Raw genomic sequence first — 26,755 nt, forward strand, 5'->3', positions numbered from 1 at the left:
TAACATATCCAGAAGGAATGAATAAAGGATGCCGATTTAATCTATGTTGATTTTCTGCAAAATTTTCTTTGGAAGGCAAGGAAGTTTTTTTTTAACATGTACTACTCACACACCCACACACACATCACTATGGAATCTTCCACATATAATGGAAAATATCCTTTGCTTCTTATGTATGTGATGCCACAAGTATATTTGTCACTTAACTTACCACTGAATACACATTCGAAATACTACCCAGAACCCCTGTCATGTAGCTTTATTTCTCAAGTATGTTCTCCAGTGTATCCTGCAAACAGCAACAACAATCCATATTTGTTTCCTGAGCAATTATTTCCAGTGTCAAAAAACAAGTCAATCTCAAATTCTCAACATATAGTGACATTCCCTCCCACCTTCAACTGAAGCCGTGACGAAAACATACTGTACACATCTCTTTTATATGCATATGCCTTATAATGAATCAAAATTATATTACTTTAACTGCAACATTTGATGTAATAATCATGTCTCATTCTTTGATTACCAGCAGGAACACTTTTCCATTCCGCAAAAGGAAGAAAGGTTGCAGTTGTGAACACCATGAAAGAAGTCCAACAGCTCTTTCAACACTATCATGACAGTGCACTCGCTGGACATCAAGGAATAATCAAAACAAGAGTTGTGCTCAGCTCAAGATGACAAACAACATTGCAGCTTGGGTACGCAAAGTCATAAAACTAAAGACTGAAGTATGTAATGCACAGTTGTAGCACAGATTAGAATTTTACAGAGCAATGGACGATACGTATACATTTGGTGGGAAAATGTCAACTCTTTTCCCTTGCAATAATATTTTCATACAAGAATGGTAATGTTATCATATTGTTCCGTCCAAACTAGATTGCATGATGTCCGCATTGTCAGAAAGCGAGAAAGGAATTAGATGTGGATACCACTTTGGAACACGTGAAGGTACATTTTGTACAGTGGCACATCTACTACTTTTCTTCAGAAATTCAGAATATTTTCCATGCTTTCCCTTCTCAGTGCCAACAGCTTAGATGTGACACAAAGTCTTCTTCGCTTCCTTAAAAAGCAGTAACAAATGTTTGAAGGATGGTGTCACAGATATTTGTCAAGCATTATCCCTTTTTATTATGGCTGCACGGTGAGGCCTTGATTTCTCTATAACGAGCGCTGTGCGTCCATATGGACACACTGATGCCATTCATTAAGAGAAATGCAACGTATGATTCTCAGGGGTTCTCAACCTTCTTTTGCTGGGACCCCCCCTTTGAAAATATTTCAGGCTGTGACGATCCCCCCCATGCCATCCTTATCAGCATGCAGGGATGCTGACAGCTCGTGACCTTGCAACCTCCTGAGGGGTCACGAGCCCTGTAAAAGCCTGTACCCCTGCCTGGAGGTTGGCCGCCCTGGGAATGGTTGGGCTGGATTTAACAGGGCCATTGCCGGAAACAAAGCCGGGATGCCAGCGTATAACGGTCATGCCCACAGGAGCAAGGCCAGCCACAGCCGGGCGCTGACAGCAGCGCTGCTGCCCTTCCTACATCCCCCTTCCCTGACTTCGCTCTTCCTACAGCTACTGGCAGCGGGGCTTCCCCCGTCACCCTGATGACGTCATGCGGGGCCCTCGTGATGTCACTGCTGTAGGGTGGGGGAGGGGGGCGGGAAAGTCTCGCCTCAGCTACCCCAGGGGGAGGAGCGCGCGCTGCGGGCCCTCAGGCGGGCTGAGGGGAGAACTACATCTCCCACAATGCTCTGCTCGCGGCCGCCTCCGGTCCGGTGCAGGGAGCACTTCCGGCAGTGTGGGGCCCGGCCCACCAGAGCAGCGGGTGAGCCGAGCGGGACGAGGTTTGGGGAGGTGGGGGCGTGACGTCATACAGAGGCTGCCCGCGGGCCCAGCTCGTGACCCTCCCTATCAGGGGGGCGGGGGCCGGGGGCCGGGGGCCGGCTCCGCAACGCTCCGGTAACGACGGGGGTGGGTCGCCGCTCCGCCCTGCCCCTCCCCCGCCCCCGCCGTAGGGCTGGGCCGGCAGAGCAGCGTGTCGGCCCTCCACCCGCGCACACCCTGCGGGGCGACCGCCCAATTTCCGTTATATCCAAATATCCCTCCTTAGCTCTTGGGCATTTCCATACTTCTCCCCCTTTCTGGGCACACGGGGGGCGAGTGAACCCTCCCCGCCCAGTGCGCACCGCAAGTGCTAGGTGCTGGCTAAAAGCAGAGGCCGCCCTGTGCTTTAGCGCTGCTGCCCGCTGGGGTTCCGAACCAGCAGCAGCAATCAGTGACGTGCTGGACGCTGAATGGTCCCCCGAGATCTCCGGGTAAGAATCTGTGTTTAAAGGGATCTAGTCTGAGCACTACAGGAGCCCACGGAAGTGACAAAGAACCACTTGAAGCAGCCTATTATTAAATTGCAAGTTCTTCAGGCTACCGTCTATCCTTTCCTGTGCCGTTCGAGCAGCAGGGAGCACCTTGGGATGCTATCAGAATACAAGTGATGTATAATTATAATGCACACAAGCAGGAGGGGCTGCTGCCCTTTTGCACACAAGTTAAAGATCCGCAATGATTTTTCTTGTCCAACTAGACTGACACTCGGCTGTTTTCTCAATTTGCTTTCTGTTCCACATGTGCCTGCAGTGTACACACCACACGAATAAACAGATGAATGGACACATTTTAAGAAGGCTTGCAAGGATTATTGAAAAAGGTCACAATTCTCTTCTGTGACACCAATGTAATTGCTTTCATGTTGGTGGGGTGGCATGGGTGGAAGTGAAAGCAGAATTTGGCCCAACCTTTTTACATTTATAAATATAGATATAAAGAAAGAGACATTATTTTAAGTTCTGCTGTTGCGGTTTTACTGGTGAATTCAGCCCTGTTGAGAAGAAAGGGTACATGAAACCAGCAGTGTTTCAGATGGAAGAGGATTCATCAGTAACATGAGCACTGTTATTCTGTAACTGGTAATTTAATAACCTCATGGAGAGGGATACCCAGGAAAAATTTTTGCTTGTAATTCCTTAAACAGCTACAGACACCTAATAAAAATAACTTCAAAAGGCATTATGTTTGGACCCAGTTCTGCTTCACTTATTTTATTTCTCTCCTTTTCTTTGAAGAGACTCCCATCCTTAAAAAAATAAAAATGCTATAGTATAATATTGTGATGGTCCCCAAACATTGCAGAAACCAAAATTACATGTATTGTTGTGGAAATTTAGATCCTGATCCTGCAATGAGCTCTATGTAGGCCAACCTCTACACACATATGGAGCCCCACTCAAGTCACTAGATTGCTGCATGGGTTCAGTCTTCCATGGAGCTCATTACAGGATTAGTGCTTTACTGCAAAATATTGTTGTATTTCTTTAATGCATTTTGCACATAGATATTTGTTTAGCAATTTGTCTGTTCCTGCTCTTGTTTTTTAGCATTTCCTAATCTTTGACTAATTGAATTTCTGATTTTAATATTCTTTGAATGTAGTTTTTTATCTGCAGTTTCCTAGGTTTAACACATGCCAGCCCCGAATTCCATTGAACCATATTGAGTTCCCCACCTGCATAGGGCATCAGCATGGGTTCAACCCAAGAGTTTAGATCCACAGCACAGACTTCTACTGCTTGAACTAAAGGAGTAGCAGATAGCAGTAGTTGGTTGCTGTCCTCTGTGTGGACCTACCGTTAGAGGGGAATATGACACATTTTGCCAGTAACTTGCACAGTTATTTGTTAAATATTAGTGGATTGTTGGGAACTGATATTGTGGAATTGCATCCTTGTCTATGGAGATAAGAGAGATCTAAATGCTTACAGAAAGCACAGCCAAGCACATAAGGCATATTTATTCTGAAAGCAACATGGCTAACTGGATGAGATTTTGATCATATGTTTTAGAGACACATGGGACTGTAAACATGTCTCTAAAATGCACCTCCAAATGGGAGTTAGGTGCCTAAATATCTTTGAGGATCTGGCCCACGGTTCTAGTCCCAGCTCTGCCTGAAGTGACCTTGTGCAACCTGTTGGTTTCTCCATCTGTACAATGGGGCGAGTTATACTTGTCTGCCTTCTAAATTAGGGGAATGAGGCCTTGCTCAATAATAATGACTGTGAAGAATATGGAATTATCAACACCAGCTGATGGAATAACTGAGACAAGAACTCCTGGGCTCTTCTGGCTTTTAGTTGAGCATGCCTTCCCGGAGGGCCGTAGGCCAAAGAGACAGCAGCATTTGTATTACAGTGTTGCCTAGAAGACCCAACAGAGATCAGTCCTATTGTGTTAAATGCTGTACAAACACTTACTGAGAGAGTGGGTATGTCTACACTGTGGGACTATAGTGGCATAGCTATGGCTATTGTTAGTTAATGGTGGAGATCCTGCAAGATCCTGAACCCAAGTTGTAGGGGCCACAGACTACTCACATGAGTAAAGTTAAGCAGGTGTTTAAGGGCTTTCCTGGACAAGGGTCAGATTGCTCATCACCTTGCATGATCGAGCCCAAAATTGGGTGACCGACTTTAGGATCTCCTGGGATCCTTCGACTTTTTAATAATATTGATAATTTTGCTTCCGTTAATAACACTGGAAGGGATTCCTTACCTTGTGCCTCTCTGTTAATTGACAATCATATGGGATTCTGCTAAATATTTTGAAATGTTATCTCAAGACTGCCTATTTTACTTCCTGGTAACCTGTAATTACTTTTGCCATCTCACTTTCACCAATTGGGCTATTCCGGATGTGGAAATAATCCCATTTTGCTTCAACGGGAGGTGGATCAGAGTTCCTGGCTGAGGATTTACTTGTTGCAAATGTACCCCACTAGTGCGTGTGTGTTAACTGTATCCCTCCGTGCCCAATCCACAAAGCATGTGTGTCTGTTACATCCCCAAACTACAGAACCTGACTCTTTAGCTCAAGCTGTAGCAACATACCTATTTAGCTATGGATCAATTTCAATCATCCAAAATGGCAGCCATCGTTCACATAACCCTTGGCCACATGCAGTCTCTATTGGTGAATGCACATTGAGTGCTTTAAGCCATAGTACTTCATATTTGTAAAATTGTTCTTTCAGTTAATTTCACCGTTAACCCTGATGCCATCTTTAAAGTAATAGATAACTGCTGGGGAGCAGAATGTTATGGTTACCCTCCCACCTGATTACGGAAAGAAGCGTGGCACTTCATGGATCATTGTATATTGTTCTGAACTGAAGAGTGTTTTGAGGCCTCTTATTGGTGTTCTGTGTAGGGAAGCAAATCAGTAATTTCTCTGCACATCTATCATTGAGTAAATCCAGCCCAGAGTTTGAAGGAGGGCTGGTAAAATCTGTTTTTCCTTGTTTGTAGATAATGGAGCCCCTAACCCTTTCAGAGCCACAGCCTCCTCCACAAACCAACTTGCCCACACCACAAAAGAAGTATCATGTCCTGGTGGGTGTTACTGGAAGTGTGGCTGCCCTGAAGTTGCCTATTCTTGTCTCAGAATTGCTGGAGATTCCTGGGGTGAGTAACTTATGCTGCAGTGAATTAGAAGAGCTACTGTAAAAATGATATCTTCTTTCCTTTTTATCCTCTCTTAATGGAGTGGAGATCAGATTGGGTTAGTTAGAAGTTTAAAGCTGATTCTAGCGGCTGGTTCTGGAGTCTGAAAATCAAGCTGTGCATTCTGCCGCTTTTCCCGTTATCGGTAATAAAGAATTCACAAATTCTGACAGTTTTGTTGATCTCACACAAGACATGATGGAAATCACCTGTGTCTCTCATCACTATATGGGCTTTGCAGGGCTAACTGATGTATTAAACTTAGATGTTAGTAAGTCAGCAAACCTGAATTTATGAGATACATAGAATAAAAAGTGGCATATGCTCTCTAACATGCCAGATCTGTAGTTAAGATCATGCAATCTAAATAAATCTCAGTATCTGAGTTATAGAACTTAAAAGCTGGACATTAGTGTGAGACGGAAGAGGACAAGCTATAAAAATAAAGAAGTGTCTGTATGTGCTTTTAAAAACATTTGTTATTGCCTGGAGTAACTGATTTGTCCAGCAGATGGCAGCATTAGTCAGGAGTGAATAGACATTTCAAAAAAGGTTAAATGCAATGCTTTTGCTTTAAAGTAAAAGGAAAATTCAGAGTAATCTCACATTTCAGAAACGATCCAGTTATCATTGTTCAATGAAAAAAGAGAGGGGAGGAGAGAGAGAATTTGTGGCACCTTCTTTCTTAAACATAGGCCAAATACATAATTCATTTATATTGCCTGGGTTGCTAGATAGCTTTGTTTAATACCTTTTGGATGAATCATATATTTGGGATTCCAGAGCTCCAGGTACCTAATGAGATTTGGACAAAGGAGATGATATTTTGGAAATGTAATTGTGAAACTGATTGGTGGTGGTAATAACAAAACTGGGAAAGGCTGGTGAAGGTACACAGAGCTGTCAGGGTAGCAGCTGTACTGTCCATCTCTCCAGCTGTTGGAAAGAAAGTTCAGCTGTCATGTTAAGGGGGCAGGAAGGGCCTTAATTAAGCTTTTCCGTTCCAGTAACTGAATGAGTGCCAGACCAGACTGAGAGGAGGAGTGCGAGAACGGTCAAAGGAAAGTGATGTAGAGATAGGAAGAAGTCATGTCAGAACCTCAAGTCATGTGTTGTTGCATGTTTGGAATGTAGGTTATGTGGGGATTGTCCATTCACTCATCCCCAACCTTCTGGATTTCCATTTTAGCAACAAGAGATGCCTGAATCAGAGCCCCCAGCATGCTCTCTCTCCCCCTACCCCCACATCCTCAGCTGGTATCCATACAACCTCCACTTTGTAGGTGACAGGAAGAGAGAAAACTACCCATTCTGTGGGAGTCTAGATCAAAGCACATCCCTTTCTCGGGGAATATATTCATAAACAAACATTGCAGCAAACTGGATCTAAATTTGATAGCAAGGCTCCTGGGTTCTGTGATTCTCCTGTGCAGGAGCCTGCACATATTGTGGCAGCTTCATTTACATTTAAAAATAGAGGTTGTCACTGAATGAGATATAAAGAATCCATTCAGTGTAGGAGCCCTGGCTATTTATTTTGGCAATAAATTCAATTTATTTTCTACTGTCTGTATAATTTCAAGGCCTGAGCCAAAGCCCATTGAAGTCAATGGGAATCTTTCAAGTGACTTTAGCGGATGCTAAATCAGGCCCTCGGTTTTCAATTTTGTTCTGACAATGCAGAACTGTCTTACAAAAGTTGCCAGAGGAACTTGGGCAGAAAACAGCTGATGTTTATGGAACCTTAAGAGATGTGACGAGAGGTTTAGGTTTGTAGGATAAGCATGTTAGATAGAAGTTTCTGCTAAAATGATCCACAGTGAAATAGTTGGCAATTTAAATATCAACATTGTAATCAGTAGGTGTTTGATTCAACCACACATTGAGGTGAATGAAGTAGTTGATACATCTCATATACATCAGGTTAGTTTCTTTGCAGACTCAGGAAGTCAACTGTGCATCAGTTAACATTTTAAAGATTTTCTTCACAACCATAAGGACTGTTTAAGTAGAAAAAATGGTGTCTTATCCATGCCACTGGAAAATTCTGATGGTCACTTACGTATTTGCTCAGGGTTACTAATATATGTCAAATCACTGCTTTCTTGACCTTTTAAAATGGCACAAGCAGGTAGACGTGAGCAAAAATAAGGCTGGCAGAGCATTGGCTAGTGGTCTCTATGTAGAGACAGCGAAGCTGGAGGTCCAGACTTAGCCCTGGATGAAGTCTGACACTCCACAAGCCCCTCTGGGTGTTTGCTGAGTCTCCCCATGTAAAACATACACCTTGTGACTCCATCACACTTATTTTACCAAGTGACGTATACATCAGCTTGTTTAGCAGTTAAACAGAGGAGTCACATGCTCTTTTTCTATTTCAGCTGTTATAAAGACAAACAGAGGCTGTTACAGGTATATAGAAAGGAAAGAATACTGATCTCTTTCTATCTCAGGTGGAGGGACATGAAAGTCCTGCTTAGGATGAGTAAGCAACGAACCCATCCTCACAGAAAAAAATTTAATAGTGAGAATAATTAATCACTGTAACAGCTTACCCAGCGATGTGTCAATTTCTCCATCACTCTGAGTTTTTAAATCATGATTGAATATCTTTTATAGCCCATAGGGCTAGCTTGCTTGCTTGCTTGCTAGATTATATCCTTTCTTATGGGTTTGTTGTTTGTTTTATTATAATAGATTTATAGGTTTGTATTAGAGTATTTTTGATAGTAGCACAAAGAACCTACAGACCACATCCTGTATGAGGAGCTAAATCAAGTTATCATACATATGTTTGTGACCTTTGGCATAGATAAATGGCCTACCCATTGTCCTTTATAAACTTAACACATACACCACAAAGAACATGGAAATAACTACGACCAAACTGATTCAGGCCAGAAATAACAGATGTTATTCCACGCAGCTCTGAGCTGCCATGGGTGGCGGAGGAACCCTGAAGCTCTGAGCTGTGACAGGGGGACCCCAGAACTCTGAGCTGCCATGGGGGGACCCCAGAATTCCAAGCTGCTTGGCTCTAATCCTCCTTCACCCCCTTTTCGTCACAGGTTATTTTTAGTAAAAGTCAGGGACAGGTCACGGGTATCCCTGAATTTTTGTTTATTGCCCGTGATCTGTTCCTGATTTTTACGAAAAATAACTGTGACAAAATCTTAGCTTTACCCATAATCAAGTGTATTACTATCCATGTGCCTACACGGAGATTTTCCTCAAATTGTCACACCACCACATCTCCTCTGGTGGAAATAATGGTAGGAGGTGCTAGCATACGCTGGTCACCAGCAATTTTACCCACTGCTCAGAGGAGGTCTCGGTGCTGTGGTAGTAAAAATTCAGCACATGGGCTGTGCTAGAATCCCCATGTCGGGAGTGTTAAACTGTCCTGCAGTGACTCAAAAGCATGAGTACCAACCTCAAGGCAGACTGTTAAAAAGCAGGGCACAAACCCCAAATTGGGGGTGAGTTCTATGCTTAGATTTCACTACCCAATTATCAATGTAAACGCCTCAGGCACTATAACAGCCTTAATGTGTAGTCACTGGCAGCTCCCTTGGATATTCCAATCTTTCTTGCCACCTAGGTAAGTTTACTTTTGTGATAGATGGTTTCTTACACCAACGATCACAGCAACATTCAAGTTATTCCCTTTTCCAAATGATCACTCGCTTACTCCAAGTCAATTGAACTTTAGCTCTCACACCAAAGAATGCTTGTAGCCAATCCTCTAATAAACTACCTAAAAGCTTATTATATAGGAAAAGAAAATGAGAATTATTTAGGAGGTTGAAGTAGGTAAACAAATACACACAAATGGCTTCCACTCTTAAGTTTCAAAAAGTAATAGAAGTGTCTATAATAAGTAAGCTGTATGGGTACACCTACACAGGGATAAAAGACCCGTGGCACGGCCATGGCTGGCCCGGGTCAGCTGACTTGGGCTTGGGCTGCAGGCCTAAAAATTGCTGTGTAGATGTTCGGGCTTGGGCTGGAGCCCACTGGGAGCCTCCATCCTGCCAGAGTCCCAGGGTTTGGACTCCAGCCTGAGCCTGAACATCTATACAGCAATTTTTCAGCCCGAAAGCCTGAGCCCTGCGGGTCCAATCTGCTGACCCAGGCTAGCTGTTGTCTTTTTTATCCCTGTGTAGACATAGCCTATATGTCCCTTAGAGCTAACCCAGGCTAAGCACTGGCATCTTTTGCCTATGCCTAGTAATCCTCTCCCTCCTTCCCTTCCCCCCACTTAGAGTCTAAGCAACATCAAGATTCAGTTCTTCCTTGTTAGAGTTTTTATTCCCTTACCCCCTTCTGCTTTGAGCTGCAAACTCATCTGGCAGGAGGAATTCACTTGCAAGACTCATCTTGGGGGCGGGGAGGAGTAAATAACCAAGTCTTTAAAGTTCCTCTCTAGTCTGTCTGTGGTTGTTCGGCCTTCCTCTTCGACCAGGACGTAAAGCTTTCTGTTGGAGACCAGCACTTTACACTTGTTAACGTCCTTCCCCTGTCTGGTGATTTACACAGTTACAGAGGCATACAATGCAAACACTCTAATATTATCTTATGATATGGGATACAGATGTTACAAGTGAGATGAATGCAGGCCGTAACTTACAAGCATTCCATAAAGTCTAAACACTAAATGCATTTGTATTCTAATACCTATTTTGACGGTACTCATGCACAGACTGATTTCAGACATGTATTTTGAGTATTCAGTTGAGGGATGGGGATCTTGGCATGAGCTGGCACCTGGTCTGCCAGCGTCACACCCCATCATTGGTAGTAAGTGTGGCTCCTCACTGGTGCTAGGACAACCGCGGGAGAATTTGAGCAAAGCCTCCTTGTAGATAAGACCATCGTGTTATACCCATAATCTGCCACAGAAGACAGACGGTTTGCATGCAGTTTGATTGCTAATGCAGCAGGTGCAGTTAGACATAGATGGATGAACAAAAATTCTGTCAGGCAGAAATAACCTTGGGAAACAAAAAGTTTTCTTATGGTGTCTTCTTGTCCATAGCCATTGGGTCCCATGGTTAATGGGGCCTTCCAGAGCCAGGCATTTTCACACCCTGTTTCCATACACATCGCATGATCAAACAGGATCTTGTAGGGAGCTTTGTTTTTCATGGCAGAACTGTTTTCTAAACCACGCCTCTCTTCTGTCTCTTTCGGTCATCTTCACTGGCCCAGCTGCTGGTTGGTTATTTGCATATGCAAGGAACCAAATGACTAAGGCCCAGCCTGCTCATGTGAAGCACTGAAATGAGTATCTGGATTGCATTGCACCTGTTGGTGCCTGACCTTTCAGCAGTGACTGAAAGTGGTTATGCAAATATGAGTTGTAAGGTGAAATCTTCTTGGTGTTGGGGCCTGATATAAAACTCTTTGCCACCCAAGTCCTCCTTCCTTTGCATCCTTAAGGTTTTTATGTTATAAACTGTAACGGTTTGTCTCTCCTCCCTCTTTTCTCTCATTAGCTGGAAGTGCAGGTGGTAACAACCGAGAGGGCAAAACATTTCTACAACCCCCAGGAGATTCCCATAACCCTCTACAGTGATGCTGATGAATGGCAGGTCAGTTTCCCTTCCCCCACCCCATCTGATCCACTCTCCATAATTGCTGGGCACACCTAATTCCCATGCCAGCTCCACTTTTTATATAGGATTTGCCATTCCAGCTCAAACTGTTTCTTCATGCAGTTGGCCTCATCTTTCAGAAATGGCCAATAGCTGATGCGTCAGAGCAAGGCAAACCCCTGCCCCCCCCGCCCCCCCCCATGATGGCCTTGGCCAGTTGTGCAGATGCTGGATGTGAGGTAGTCAGAGAATTCCTTCCTAGTCCCCTGCTAGTGATCAGTTTTTCATCCTGAAGCATGAGGCTGACAGACTGATTTCATTCACTCTTACAGTGCCTTGGAATCCAAGTATGAAATATTAACAACATACAAATAATATGATGTTACCTTCTCTGGGGGGTGATGGTGATATTATTACTGTAGTGCTTAATGGTCCCAACCAGTGTCATGGCCTTATTGTGATAGGCACTGTACAAACACTCAGTAGTAGATAGACTGTCCTAGAGCTTACAGTCTAAATAAACAAGAAGGGCTAAGTGTTGAAGAAAGGAAGGATTGTTCATGGGTAGTGCCACAACCTGGCCCAGTCCCCCTCTCTGAACAGTAGGCTGTGAGAGGACCCAACCACTGGATCCCCTGTGCTTCTAAGACTGCAGGGTCTGTGTAGGGACTGGTCACTTCTTATATCTGGGTGTCTCAGACACACTGCCAGGTGCAGAACCTGTGTCTGATGTCCGTGGTGCATGTGGCAGCTGCCTGGACCCCAAAACCAGTGCCCCACCCAAGCTCCTAGTTGCTTAGAAATGTTCTCTCAGAGTCCACTCTAGCTGTGGGATCTGTGGTTTCTCAACTAATCCTTTAAGGAACAATGTAGCAGGAAAGCAAGGAACACAGGCTTGCCAAAGAAATTTCTCTTATGCAGCACTATACAGGTACAGATCTTTGGGAAATTACAAACCATTCTGAGATGCAGCCCCCAAGTTTGATCTCACCCCTTCTGTGAGTCTGAGCTTGGTCAGCATCTGCAGGCCACATAGTCATTCCTGCCTTCTCTCTCCTCCAGCTCTTTCTTTTGACATGTTGAGGGGGACTCCCCTCCAGAGAGAGCATTCTTGCTTAAATATAGTCTCTGATTCCTTTAGTCAGGTGGTCAACTGGAGAAACTATGACTTTTCCAGCCATGTGTTTCCTGGGGAAGTTTTGGGGTCTAGCCTGCTCCCTAGTCAGCTTCAGTGTAGAAAGTAATTCAGTGTTGATGGCCTTTGAGCTCTCTGTCCTTGCTTCTCAGACAGTCTTTCCACTGCAGGATGCTGTAAACCACAGTGGTAGTCATAATCGAAAGGGAAGGCTACAGTGAAGGTTACGTGTAAAACGACATTCACAAAACAAGATGAAATTCACACTCGGACACAGACATATACCCAAGGTGTCAGGGGTAACACAGGAGTTCTTCTTTGAGTAGTGCCCCTATGGATTCTCCACTGTAGGTGTGTTAGCGTCCTTGCACCTGGGATCGGAGATCTTCAGTAGCAGTACCTGTTGGGCCACACGTGCTCCTTCCACTCTCACTGTACATATACATTTATAAGGCATTAGATTTTTAGAACAAACCCCAAATTTTAACCGAATACTAAACTAAATAAGTACACTGAAGGCTACTAAACTTGAGTGCTGCTGGATTGTCAAGTGGAGTCATTTCTGATTCCCTCTACTGACAGTTCAATTCCAGGTACTACAGCAAGAGCGTCCCAGTGATCTTAGGGCCTGTCTGCACTATAGATCTAATTGTACCAGTGCACAGGTTTCTGGCGTGGTTAGGGGACACCTGAATGTTGTCACATTTTTTGTTTGTGGTGACCTAGGACTGTAATACAGTTCCCGAACCACCTGGTCTCAACTACGCTAGAAACCAAGTATTAACACAAAGGTTGCCTTCACTCTGCCAGAGCACCACATGTCACAAAGGCAGACTTGGGAGGTGGTGTAGAGTGAGAGGTGGTCTCTGACCACTTAGGACTTAAGAACTGTCCCCATCTCCCTGAAGACCAGCAAAGTGAGTAGGAAGCCGCTGAAGATCTGTGGGCGCAGATGTTATGCAATCATTATGCCTCGCCCAATTTAGAGGGCAGCAGCGTGATTACCCCTATCATTATCTTAGCTGGCAAATCTACAGACATTATTAATAGCCATCAAATTATCCAGCCCTCTTTAAAATCTACCTTCAGCATATGACTCAGTAGCCTCCAGCACCAGTGAATTTCCCAGGCTTATTGCACATCACATGGAGTATACTAGAAGTTCTAGCAGCTTCAGAACTGAGGTCTGGGCATCAGGAGAAAAAGTTCATATGTGCCTTGTTTCATTGCAGAGTCCTAACTCATTCGCAGCTTTAGTGATTTGTTGTTTTGGATGGGTCCCTCCCATTCATTTTCCTCTTGTAATTTAATACTAGTTAGGACCCCTGATTGGAGACCTGTGGCTCTGAACAGCCTTTCTTCTTAATCCTGGATCATAACATGAAATCCATCCAGTCAGAGCAGATGGCTTGTGTGATGAAAAATAGCTCCAAATTGCATTTCTGGCACCTGGAGGCAGCAGTTTATACTGCCTGAATGAGTTTCTCTGTACCATTCTTTATCATCTTGTGATTAGGGCTGCGAGACTAGAGACCTGGGTTCTATTCCTGCCTCTGCCCCTGACTCATTCTGTGACCTTGGGTGAGTCACTTCATCGCTCTGTGCCTCAGTTTCCCCTTCTGAAAAATGCTTCCCTACATCACACGTGCATTGTGAGCCTCAGAGCTTGTCTGCACTGAGGTTGTTTGTACTGCTATAGCCACAACAATGTAAATGCACTGGTGCAAAACCCTAGTGTTGTAGGTGTCTTGCACCAATCTAAAATGCAGCTTGCACTAGTGTAAGCTGAACTGGGGCAAGTCACTTTTTACACCAGTGCAGTGTGTCTGCATTAGGTGTTTGCACCCTGTCATGACAACGGTGCAAAACCTCCCAGCGTAGACAAATCCTTAGTTCATTAACGTTTGCAAGATGCTCTGAGACATCTACAGATACAAGCTGCTAGAGAAGAGTCAAGTCAGATCATGTGGATTTAAGTCCCATTTCAGGACCTGGTCTCTTCCAAGGTGTCTACACTGCAGCTGGGAGTGTGCCTTCTAGCCCGGATAGACAGGCATGCTAGTGAGGCTCAAGGTAGAACAGTAAGAATAGCTGCGAGAACGTTGCAGCTCCTGCAGAGGGTTGGGCTAGCCACCCAAGCTCAAGTCTAGGGGTTGGGTGGGCTTGAGCTGGAGTGTCTAGCCAAGTGTAGAAATAACCTTAGTGACTTAGTGCAGCACTGTGGGAGAGGGATGTTTTGTCAGAGGTACATTCCTTTAGGAGAGATTTTAAACCAAGATCTCTTTGGCTTATCTCTGCTGGTTCTCTGTGAACTAAAGTTCCCAGAGCAGTTTTTAGTCAGAGTAAGGGATACAGTAGATGTTCAAATTTGCTAACATCCACTTAGTCTTTCAGCCAGCTTCTCCCATTCAAGACAGTGTGTGAGTTGTTGCCGAGTGCAGAATGTCTGCTGTTTGTCTTGTGTTTTGTAAAGCACTTTGAGATACCGTAACTGCAAAGGGGTGATTGAATGAATACCCACATTCTATTCTCTGCATCTCCATTCTCTCAGCTTTGCAGTTCTCCCACTTTGAGTACAACTGAGTGAGTACAAGAGGACCTGCTCATCACCATGTGAGCAGTCCTCTGCTTTTGCACTCACAAGCATACGTTGTTTCCTTCATAGAAAGGCATGTTAGTGGGAACGAACAGAAAGTTTTCCAGTCATTTCAGAGATCATTGTGGTGCATTGCCAGAGCTCTGTTGGGGCCCATGTCTGGAATAGCAGGGGGGCTGCAGATCAAGACTGAGGTGCATTGGCTGTGCTGTATGGGGTTGCAGTACTGGAATACAAGGGAATTCTGCAGATCAGGATTAAGATGCATTGACAGAGCTGGGCAAGGAGCGTTGCAGGTCAGGACTGAGGTGCATTGGCAGGGCTTTGTGAGAGGAGCCTGCACAGTTCATGCTTGCATTAAACCTGGCTCCAGAAGAGTTAAATAAAGTTATTTTAAAAAGAAAGCTAGAATCTTCAGTGTACTTAAAAACTAAAAAAAAAAAAAAAAAAAAGAGTGAAGAGCCCTACATTGGGAAGGGTGGGGAGCCCTAGCCGTTCCGAATGCTGTTTCTATGTTGTGGTTGTGTGTGACTCATAGAGTGAGCAGTTTGTGGCCCTGACACACACCTCTCATTGGCCTGTGGCTTTGTGTGGCTTCTGGAGGTAAGACACCTCATCTTGTTTGCTGCTTCTCTTGACATTTTACCAACTCAGGTGCTCAATGGAGGTCAGAGTGTGACAGATATAGCAATTTCCTGCAATATCTTGGGCAAATGCGGTTGAATTAAGTTAAACCTTTTTTAATTAAGTTTAAGTATCTTTGGAGTCTATTATATTAAATATGTGACATTTATATACTATTGTGGGATTGTATGTAACTTCTCTTGGGGGAGACATGGCCAGTGTAAACCTTGGGAAGTGTTACGAGTTTCAGAGGCCTATTTTAAACAATGTGCCAGACAAACAAATTTAAATGGGGTTCTAGGAAATACCTGGGGTTGGTGAATGCATATGACCTCTTCAGGTTGTACAGAGACCCAGCCTTTTGAAGCTTCATCCTGAGGAGGTGACCACTGTCTGACTGAATACGTATTCATGGTCTCTGCAGATCAAAGACCCAATCTGTATAAAAGGGTGACTCTCAGATTCAGGGTGTGCTTTTTCTGAGCTAATAGCTGATATGAACATGTGACCACAGAAGACCCCCTTGGTGGAATTTGAAGGACAAACCACCTGTCAGAGTCCTTGTGGAATTGGGGTGATTGCTGGTAAGCTGATTAGCATGCAGCATATGTGTAATTTCTTTTACTTTTTTTAATGTGTTTTCTCACTGATGCTTTCACCTTAAGAATAAATGTGCTTGCTTAGGCCATGCTGTGTTGTAATTTATACCTATTGGCAATTATGCTGTGTACAGCCTCTGATGCAAAGACAAAGCAGGCCAGCGTAGGCAGTCTGACTTGCTGGGGAACTCACAGTGTAGGCAGAGAATGGTGCAGGCTGGAAAAACCCCAGTCAGGAGATAGAGACGTGTGTCTCCACCCAAGGGAGGTGGTGGCTGGGAAGCCAGCAGCCTGTGAGTGGGTGCCTTTGCTGAATCATAGAGGGGAATATAGGTGCGGTTGCCCTGAACTGTGACGTACACACCTTCCCCCAGCTACTTCTTAGTAGCCCTACTTAACTTTGTCTGGCACATTGTTTGAAATAGTTCTTTGTTGCTGATAGCACTTCCCAAGGTTTACACATCTCCACCCTAGTGAAGTTACATACAATCCCACAATAATACCTACATTTTGCATGTTTAATACAATGAGCTGTAAAGATATTTAAACTGAATTTAATCAGGTTTGTCCAGGGTATGGCAGGCAATTGCCATGTCTGTCACACACAGAACTTCCAGAGCAGCATAAACCTTCTGTGTAAACTAGAATGATCAGAGTTACAAAGGTTGGAGCTGGAAAGGCCTAGCTGGTCCCATCTAGTCCATTCTATGGAGATTCGGCCAGGGTTGTTCAATGCAGTGTAGTCACCAGGGCAAAATTTTCAGGAAGCTTTTCTAAATGTTTCTGTGATTCACAGATGCCCTGGGAAATGGGAAGGGGAAGCCTTTGCTGGCATGCAGGGGGATGTAGATGTCTGACGTAGATTGGAAGCTCCCTGCGGCAGAGACTGTTTCCTTGATGTTTGTCTGTACAGTGCGTAGCACAGTGGGGCTCTGGTCTGTGATTAGAATTCCTAGGTGCTACCACAATATAAATAGTAACTATAGGAAGAGCAAAGTAAGAGAAGGGTGAAGTCTGAAGCAGCAGCAGTGCTGCTCTCTCAGAGCCGCATTGTGATTGGGCCTTGCTCCGTGTGGGCATTACTTTTTCCCCTCGGTTTGATGTGGCTTTATGCATGTGAGGTTGGCACACTGCCAAGCACAATGCCTGTGAGTGAGTGTGTAAGGAAGATTCAGTGATCCAACCTTCTCTGTTGTCTGCAGCTGTGGAAAGGGCGTACGGACCCAGTCCTGCACATCGACCTGAGACGCTGGGCTGACCTGATGCTGGTAGCTCCTCTTGATGCAAATACACTGGCAAAAATAGCAAATGGCATCTGTGACAACTTACTGGTGAGTTACTGTCTGGAGTTACTGTCTGCATCTGGGCCATTAGTCACACTGAGTACTGGTTGAGGATATCTCTCATGCTTTCTCTTTTCTTATCCCTCTCTTTCTTCCACTGTGCGTTTATTCTCTTTTCCTTTTCATGCAAACTTTGGGACAGGGACCATGTTGTTGTTCTGTGTTTGTACAGTGTCTAGTGCAGTGGGGTTTGGATCCATGACTAGGGCTTCTAGGCACTAAAATAATACAAATAATCAATAATAATAATTATGTCCTCTCTTTCCCCTGTCTCCCTCCTTAAATCTGTCTCTCTCTTTCCCCCATATATAGTACTTCTCTCTCTCTTTTCCTCTCCACATCCTTCTTCATCTCCCAGGCCCATCGCTCACAGTTTGCTCCCCCCCACCCCTCTCCATACATTTCTTCCTCCTCCTTTATCTGATGCATGGTTCTTCTTCCTCGTTTGCACCTTATATCCTCTCTGTATCTCACACGCACACTTTCTAACTCTCCAGTTCTCCTTCTTTTCTGTGTTTTCGATGCAGTCTGGAAAGACACGTGTGAGATCAGATATGTTCGTTTACTTCCTGCCAGTCCTCACTCCCTCACCTAAAAACATAACATGAACATCCACACATGCACACTCGCACATTTATTTATCTTCCAGTTTCAGCCACAGAGCTTTTTCTGGATAGTGCTGTTTTTCTGGTATCTCAAGTTGCTTGCGGAGGGTGGAAAAAGGGAGTCAGCTGCTGCATTTGGGGAAGACAAACTACCCAAGAGCCTCTGTACACCCAAGTGCCTTGGGACCAGAGATAGGTGCTCATTATATAGGGAACGTCACAGAATTTTAGACACCTAAGGAACCTTCAAAGAGAATGCGAATCTGCACATGCAGCACTGGTGTAACCTGTTCAGTGCCCCTCAAAAATGGGTGGAGGGTGGGCAGAGCTAGGGATTTAGGCACATAAAATCTCAAAAGGAAATCTGTGTGGACAGGTGCCATTCTGGTCAAGAAACTCTGAATGTCTGAATCCCAGTGCTAAGGAAAACCACAGTGCCTGTAAATGAGTAAGATACAGCTGGAGCGACAGGCCTCGCCTATGTGAGCATGTAAAATGTCTCTGGAGGTGTCAACTTAGCAGAAGGAGTGTTACAAGGCTCAGAAGGCAGATCCCATCAGTCAGTGGAACATAAGATTGCACCTCTACAACTGTTAGTCTTTTTGGAGGGGAAATAAAATAACATAGATGAATGAAACAGGCTTTTTAGGGTTTCATTTGGAAGCTCGGAGGGGATCAGACCAAACAGAATTAGACTTTGCCTGTGCTGGAAAAAGTTCACATCATACCGTACAAAACAACAAGTAAAAAGTTTATTGAACACAAGATGACTGCAACCGAGATACTATTCCAAGGACAAATGCAAGTTGTTCTTTGAATAGCGTCCCTATGGGTATTCCACTCTAGGTGTATCTGTCCCCCACCACCTCTAATCGGAGATTTTAGGTAGCAGTGTCCGTTCAGCCTGCACATGCATTCTCCCTCCCTCGTGGTCTGCCCCGAGGCTATCTAGCACTGAGAGAGCGAATTCCACTCAATTCTTTCTCAACCGCCTTTGGCCTCGAACAGAGTGAGCGGTTGTCCCTTCCTTATCTGCATCATTAGTATTGTCTCAAAGACTATCCAAGAGGGTCTCAGGTTGCATTAATCACTGCTATCAAGGGCACAACCTGTTGCCTCCATCTAGAATCCATGTACACTCCATGAGGTCAATTTCTGTATTGGTTGCATTCCTTAACAACGTCCTGATCTTAGAAATCTGCAGAACAGCGACTTGGGCCTTTGCCCACATTTTCACAGACCTTTATGCAATCACTGGAGATTTGGCCTCCGATGCCATCTTCAGCTTGGCAGTACTCTCTGTAGTCAGAGATCCGAAACCCCAGCCCTCCCTGGGGGATACTGCTGTGAAGTCACACAGTGGAGCACCCATAGGGACACTGCTTGAAGAAGTTACTCATCAGATGCAGCAATGATGGTTCTTTGAGATCTGTGTCCCTATGGGTCCTCCACAACCTGCCCTCCTCCTCTCTACTTCGGAGTTCTGCATAAGGGGCTCTGGGGTAGAGAAGGGACTGAGGGGAATTCATCCACGTAGTGCTCGAAAGCCTCAAGGCAGATCACGAGGGAGGGAGAGCACATGTGTGGGCTGAACGGACACTGCTACCTACAGTCTCCGATTAGAGGCACAGGGGCACAGATACACCTACAGTGGAGTGCCCATAGGGACACACCTCTCGAAGAACCGTTGTTACTGCACCAGGTGAGTAACTTCCTTTTGTCTTTAGGATGCTGTAGCAAACCCTATCTGCCTTTAGTCTGACATGATGATATCTTGTTGGTTCAAAGAGCCAGACAGAGAACGGGCTGAGCCCTCTATTAACAATCTGCACATTCTGTCGCTGGAGGTTCTGATGCAATCCCTTGTAATATGTAGGAGCTGTTTGATGGCTGGGACGCTGAGGGTATGTTTTGAAATAGGCCAAACATGTTTTTTCTACTCTATGCTAGTTACATCCATGGAAGATGGGATACTTCTTTTGATTGCAAGAGTGACGTGTCCAGTCGACACAGCACTTAAGCAAGTGACTCTATAGCCGAATGACCTGAAATGTGGTGTAGAGAGTTCCACAGTCTGGTCTGTGGCCACCCTCAGCTTTACCATGGAGGCGCAGCCCAAAGAGGCTGTCGGCCTGTTCACGTCGGGTTCCCACTTGATCTGAGAGGGCTGCTCGCTCGACTCAATAAAAGATAAAGCGTGTTCTGAGACGTGCATTCTTCGTAACCCTCCGCCCTTTTCCCTCATAGAGATGAGGCTGCTGCAACCTTCTGCCATTTAGTGGCAGTTTGTTGCAGCTCTGAAACTGCTGACAAGTTTCCAGTGGGGCTGGGCAAAGTTTGGGTGCCCCAGCCCTAGTGGTCTTCAACTTGGCAAACGGCTTGCGTGCTGATGCAGCAGCGTGATAGGAGAGACAAACGGGAAAGACAACAAACACACTAGGACCGGACCTCTTGTTATCTTTTGCAGACTTGTGTCATCCGCGCATGGGATATGACCAAACCCCTGCTGTTCTGCCCTGCTATGAACACAGCCATGTGGGAGCATCCTATTACAGCTCAGCAGGTGGAACAACTAAAGGGCTTTGGCTACCTGGAGATCCCTTGTGTGACGAAGAAGCTGGTGTGTGGGGATGAAGGTCAGTCCTTAGCATGCCCTCAGGCTGCTTCCCTGTGCACTTTCTCCCATTATGGTCATGGAACTGTTACATTAAAAGTGAGACAACCTCTCACCGTGTGAACATCCATGTGCTGGACTGAGGTGAACAAGTAGAGTTTGTGCTGCAACCCTCCATTGCCAAGTTTTTTTACAGAAGGGTTTTGAAATTGAGTCTCAGACCAGCCATGGAGAAAATATTTTTTTCTTGCAAATTTTGAAAATCCATTCCCACACTGTGAGATGATACAAATCCAAAAAAGAATCAGGAGTTGGAATTTGGAGTTAGCGGGTTGGGTTAACTTCAATATCTCAAATCAACCTAAGATTTGAAAAATAAATGTTGCCAACTATTAATCCATGGCAAGAGCAGGAGAGAAAGAGGAAGGGTGGCCCAGGGGTTAGGGTGCTATCCTGGAGCTTGAGAGACCCAGATTCAATTCTCTGTTTGGCCACAGGCTTTCTGTGTGACCTTAGTCTAGTCTCTCTGTGCCCCAGTTTTACAAATGGGGTAATAGAAGAGAACAGTGCTTCCCCATTTCAGAGGGCAGTTCTCAGGATAGATACTTTAAAAAATGGAGGCACTCAGACACTACAGTAATGAGGGCCGTATCTGGATAGGGAAGGAAAGCTGTATTTTGGCATGTTTTACATATGTGTAATCGAGTTATGTATAATTGCAAATCATCTGTAGCACCTCTATAGAAACATGTTTGAACAAGCACATTTATGTTAATATTTTAACAACTCTGCTGGGTAGTTTGATATCAAACTCTCCGGTGTGCACTGATACAGTACATAGCAATCTGTCAGGAAAATGACTCGTTTAAAAATAGCCTTTGTGGCTGCTGAGTAGGGCTTGGCTTTCACACCTCCTGATCTCTCAGGTGAGTAGTGTGCATCTATAAAAGAGAGGCCTTTTGGAACTGAATACCAGACATATTTGTGGTTGGATAAACCCATTTGTAAGTTATTTAAATCGGTAAAAACACATCAGGCCATAACCGTTCTGCGAGGTGATGTCGAATTTCTCACGTCCATGATTAGTTTAAATGGAAACACCCAAACAAGGTCAAACCACACAACAGACTTTGGCAAAAAGGAGCAGGCCATCTGGATCAACAGGTCTTCCATTTTTTATCTTTTCCTTTATTTACTTAACATTCCCCATTACCATAGCATCTGAGCACCTCACAATCTTTTATGTATTTATTCTCACACACCCTTGTGAGGTTGGACGGTGCTATTATACCTACTGTACAGCAGTGGTGTACCGAGGGGGGGTCAGGAGGCACAGGAGGCTCTGAGGGGCACCCTCTAGCGTTTCCCCCGCTTCCCCCTGCACGTCATGAAGGGCTGGCCTGGAGCTCCCCCCACCCCAGGCCCGGCAGGTGAGGCTGCCCCATCCAAGCTGGCACCGGACTGCAGGGCTGGAGTGGTGGGTAAGCACCGGGCCAGCCCTTCACAATGGGTAGGGGGCAGGGGACGCAGGAGGCTCTGAGGGGTGCCCCTCAGTGCCTCCCCCCCACGTATCATGAAGAGCTGGCCCAGCCCCCTCCCGAGGCTGGGGCATTTGGCCACCCTGTTTGAGCTGGTGCCGAACTGCAGAGCTGCAGTGGGAGAGGCCAGCGGCGGGTAAGTGCGGGGAGGGAGGTGGTGGAGCCAATCCTGCATTTGCATCCCCCCCAAGCCTCATGCCCCCCCATAGGTATAGATCCCCCCTCCTCAGGGCAGCTGGGGCGTGGCGCCGGGACCCCTCCTGCCCTGCACGGGGGGGCGTCAGGCCTGGGGGGGAGGTGTAAATGTGGGTTTGGCCCCCGGGCGCTGTAGACCCTTGGTACGTCACTGCTGTACAGATGGGGAACTGACCACAGAGAGGATCAGTAATTTACCCAAGGTCACACAGTAAATTTATGGCAGAGCAGGGAACTGAAACCAGGTCTCCTAAGTGAGCACCCTAGCCACTAAACCATCCTTCTCTGTTGCCCTTACCACTGATACCTTACACCCTTCAATCACTTCCATCTCCAGAAACAATTCTGGTTTTTAGGTCTTGCCCCAATCCCACCCATTGGTGACCAGCAAGGTTCAAACCCGCAGAGTAGCAAAGGAAAGCTGCAATTTGCACCAGTCACAGTTTTGCTTGTCTATGCTGCAGATTTGTGTTGGTGCAGTTACACAGATGACAGGCTACTGATGGCTGGAATCGAGGCAAAACCTGAGTGTTAGCAAGGGCTTCAGTGCACACAGTCTTTGCTTGCATTATTTTCCCTTGTAATTTATCTCCCCCAGAAGTCTCTAACCTTGTCTATACCTGGATTTTTGGACCTGTAATTCCCAACAGATTCTGCTTCCCCAGTGGATGCTGTAGTATAAACAAAGCTTTAATGAGTTCAGGCATTTTTATCACTTTTTATCACCATATCTCCTAATCTTTCTGGGACATTAAGACAGACTAGCCTGCAGTAGCTGGCTCAGGCAAAGAACTTCCTATTTCTGAAGTTTTTCATCCTGTTTAACCAATATTCTGTATAATGAGCCTACCAGTAGATCCTACCTAGCTAAACTTTTCATAATGATTAAACTGAAGTGTGTTTCTATTCTGTTTCATGGTTATTTTGTTTTGTTATTTTGTTTGCCATTATCTCTCAATGGTGCCCAGGTTTTGTGGATTTCACCCTGTATGAATAACTTGTGGTTTCGGGACACACTACTTACCAAGGTTTTGCATAGCTAAAAAGTCCAGATGTGACTTGCCAAAGGTAGTAGTTGGGGCAATACAGGCAGGTCTTGAAAATGTTATTGAAGAATCATTAAGATTAATGGCTCTGTATGCAAAACTCTTAAGGAGGCCATCCAAGAGGATGTCTCTTGTCCATATCTGTTGGGTGCTGCTCCACCTGTTCTGGGTTAGACAGCATGGAGATTAAAGACACACAAGCCTGCCTTATGTGCAGTGCAATCCACTAGTAGGAGTTCACCTGTAGGGAGTTATGGGTCTGAAAAATCCTAGTGGAGAAAGAAGGTGGTTCTTGTTTTGTAGGCAAATAGTTCCTTAGTTCTTCCAAAACCATCATTCACCAACAAGTACTGACAATTATGGTGCCTTCCTAAAACAAGTCTAAAGTAACTAATTTCTAATTAGGAACTAGGTAACTAACTAGAAATTAGGTAACTAAATTTTAAATTAGAAATAAGGCATACATTTTCAAAAGTGAAAGTGATAAACATTTAGAACAAATTACTAAGGAAAGCGATAGATTCTCCATCTTTGAAGTCTTCACATGAAGACTGGTTGCCTTTCTGGAAGACATGTTTTAGTCAAACACAAGTTATTGATCTGAATTCAGGAGTAGCTGGATGAAATTCTATTGCCTGTCTTTGACAGGAGGTCAGACTACATTATCTAATGATCCCTTCTGTCCTTAACATTTATTAAATTTGTGCATCTGTGAAAAAAGACTTCAGGAATGAAAGCAACAGCACCATTGAAAGATTTAGTGCGCATCTGGCAAATAACCAATCCTAAAGGAAGAGTTTTTACATTTTGTTCTTTTTACATTTCCAGTTAGTTCAGGATACAAACCAAAGCAAAATCAGGACAATTTTCACTTTAAAATAGTCGTAATTTCAATATGCATTGAAAGCATACAAAAATTCAGTTTTTGGTTTTGACATAGAAAAAATGGCCATTTTGCAGAAATTTCACACACACATTTTTTTTCTGGGTTGCAAAATGAGAAGTGAAATGAAAAAAATTATCTCACATTAAATTGTTTTGGTCATTTCCACACAACTTTTGTAACCAACCAGTTGGCCTTTAACTAGGACACACAATCCACCTAGACCCTGGAGAACTGAAGAGGCTCTATGGCCTGTTCATCGGGTATTTTTCAGCTGTCCATATGGAACACCGTTGCTTTCGGATATTCAGACCACTCTGGGAATCATGTGGGCCACTCATGAGGACCCATAGTTTGTGGCAGCATCTGGCCCGTTGGACTTTGGCAGTGGGAGCTGATCTTCACACTAGCCTCGTTGTGTCCTGCCAGCAAATCTGCTCTAACTTGCTGCAATGCACTGCTTAGAAAATGCACTGGCACATTGCACTGCTATGTGGATGGGAAGGAACAAGGCCAAATTTGAGCAGGGCTTGTGGTATGTCAGTGCTCAGTAATTGTGCAGCCTCCTTAGGACCAGAGTTTTACTATATATGTGACCTTGCTCTCCAGGTCGAGGTGCCATGGCGGAAGTATGGACCATTGTGGAGAAGGTGAAGGCGATCCTTTCAGAGTGCAACTTGCCAACACAGAGCTGATTCCTTGATGCAAATCACATTTCCCCCCCTTCTTGACAGTTTTTCAGGGTGAGGATGGAAACAATGGGGAGCTGAGTGCCCCCAAGAACACTGCCATCAGCTGAAAGAATAAGGTGTTTAGATTTCAGTGCCATCAGCTGCTTTGATATTAAAACCTCTTACATCATTAGAGACCTTATGAAACTGAAGTCAAGTGTATATATATGAGTGTGTGAGGGCCCTCTCTTGTACCTTAAACACAGTTCACATACAAACATCTGAATAGAGAGGGACTTGTATCATACTAGGCCATTTGATCCTGTGTATTTTATATGGAATAGTTTTTGAAACATTGAATAGAGAATTTCTAAGTTGCTCTTGCTTTAGCATCAAGAGGAGTCAAGGAAGAGAATGGTGTAAAAACCTTTGTTATGGAAATGCTGCCAGCCTCTTCCAGTAAAAGTCACTGTAGTGAATGTTGTAAGAGGACTGCCTGGTTTTGGAAATTTCCTGCAGCAGCTGCTCTTGTCTTCACCTTTCCAGCAGGAGTCGCTATACTGTCAGTATTTCCCTAAGGAACTGTAATGAGAAAAGGCTGCACGTCTACATTTGAAGGCCTCTTTGACCAGTCTTTGAATGTTTTTGGTGCCTGATGTGCACTTTCTAAATTACTTGAATGTTGTTTTTTAACATCACAGGAGAAGAAAATCCATTGAAAGAGAGCACACAAGGCCTTGTATTGACCTTTGTCCTTTTGTATCTGTTGATGTGTGGAGGTGCAGACGTCAATTGTAAACCAAAATGAACTTTTGGCTCCTCCTGGCAGGGTGCTGCAGGTCTTGGAAAGTCACTCTGGGTATCCTGGGGACGCTGTTCCTAAGAGACTTTGATGCTCCTTTTGAAATTGAAAATTAACTGTGTGATATGAGGCAATTGGGAAATCCTGACCATGGACACCAGGGGTTAGACCTGCTGGGGCCCCATAGTTCTTCCACCTCCTTTGAAATGTGATCCTTCCACCTGAGTGGGATGGGAGTGGACTGGGGAGGGTGCTGCAGTCAGCACACCACAGGGTGTTTACAGATCTTAGAGTTTATTTTTAACTAGTCTCAATCAAATATAAGCCCTTCTGCACAGAACCCACATCCTACATATTGGGCAACCTTTGAGCTCTTTAGCACAAGCAAAAGGTTATCGTGGAGTGTTTGGTTTCCTTATCGATGCTACACAAATAAAAAGGCTTCTGAACTTTCCCACTCTGGCTTCTTTACTGATGTGGAGCGGGCCCCATGGGGGTCCAGAACTGTTGGGGATAAGGACAGAAGGGATGTTAGTGTCACAGCCTTAAGAAGAGCAGGGATGTTCATCTGAGTGATACTGTTCCACAGCAGCAGTAACAATCCTGGTTTTACAGTGGTGTCTTAGAATCATATACTATTGGGGTTGGGAGGGACCTCAGCTGGTCATCTAGTCCAACCCCCTGCTCAAAGCAGGGCCAACCCCAACTAAATCATCCCAGCCGGGGCTTTGTCAAACTGCACCTTAAAAACCTCTAAGGATGGAGATTCCACCACGTCCCTAGGTAACCCATTCCAGTGCTTCACCACCCTCCTAGTGAAAACGTTTTTCCTAATATCCAACCTAAACCTCCCCCATTGCAACTTGAGACCACTGCTCCTAGTTCTGCCATTTACCACCATTGAAAACAGCCTAATTCCATCCCTGGAATCCACTTTCAGGT

The 26,755-nt window shown here is 44.9% G+C and overlaps 1 protein-coding gene across 8 annotated transcripts; it reads left to right on the plus strand.

Moving 5' to 3' along the window:
* Window positions 1-1,801: 1,801 nt before the first annotated feature.
* Window positions 1,802-26,531, plus strand: PPCDC (phosphopantothenoylcysteine decarboxylase). 8 transcript variants are annotated; one of them, XM_067534723.1, is made up of 6 exons: window positions 1,802-1,838; window positions 5,371-5,526; window positions 11,064-11,159; window positions 17,319-17,447; window positions 20,532-20,700; window positions 24,950-26,531. In XM_067534723.1, exons 2-6 carry the CDS (start codon window positions 5,374-5,376, stop codon window positions 25,033-25,035), a joined length of 633 nt encoding a protein of 210 aa, XP_067390824.1. In that variant the 5' UTR covers window positions 1,802-1,838; window positions 5,371-5,373; the 3' UTR covers window positions 25,036-26,531. The 8 variants fall into 8 exon arrangements, with proteins under 8 accessions (XP_067390824.1, XP_067390821.1, XP_067390818.1 ...); XM_067534717.1 differs by lacking the exon at window positions 1,802-1,838 and adding an exon at window positions 1,994-2,328; XM_067534719.1 differs by lacking the exons at window positions 1,802-1,838; window positions 24,950-26,531 and adding exons at window positions 2,397-2,506; window positions 2,648-2,717 and having other exon boundaries at window positions 20,532-20,857.
* The last annotated feature ends 224 nt before the right edge of the window (window positions 26,532-26,755 follow it).

This window comes from Emydura macquarii, unplaced genomic scaffold (assembly GCF_026122565.2).
Source record: "Emydura macquarii macquarii isolate MOO-44397 ecotype Brisbane River unplaced genomic scaffold, CSIRO-AGI_Emac_v2 contig_3451, whole genome shotgun sequence".
Taxonomy (NCBI): Eukaryota; Metazoa; Chordata; order Testudines; family Chelidae; genus Emydura; species Emydura macquarii.

Bases quoted from the DNA above. Each gene is read 5' to 3' on its own strand.
- PPCDC (XM_067534716.1), top strand. From the start codon at position 2,308: ATGGTCCCCCGAGATCTCCGG. The intron at 5,527-11,063 runs GTGAGTAACTTA...TTCTCTCATTAG, and splicing joins AATTGCTGGAGATTCCTGGG to CTGGAAGTGCAGGTGGTAAC. The intron at 11,160-17,318 runs GTCAGTTTCCCT...TGTTGTCTGCAG, and splicing joins GTGATGCTGATGAATGGCAG to CTGTGGAAAGGGCGTACGGA.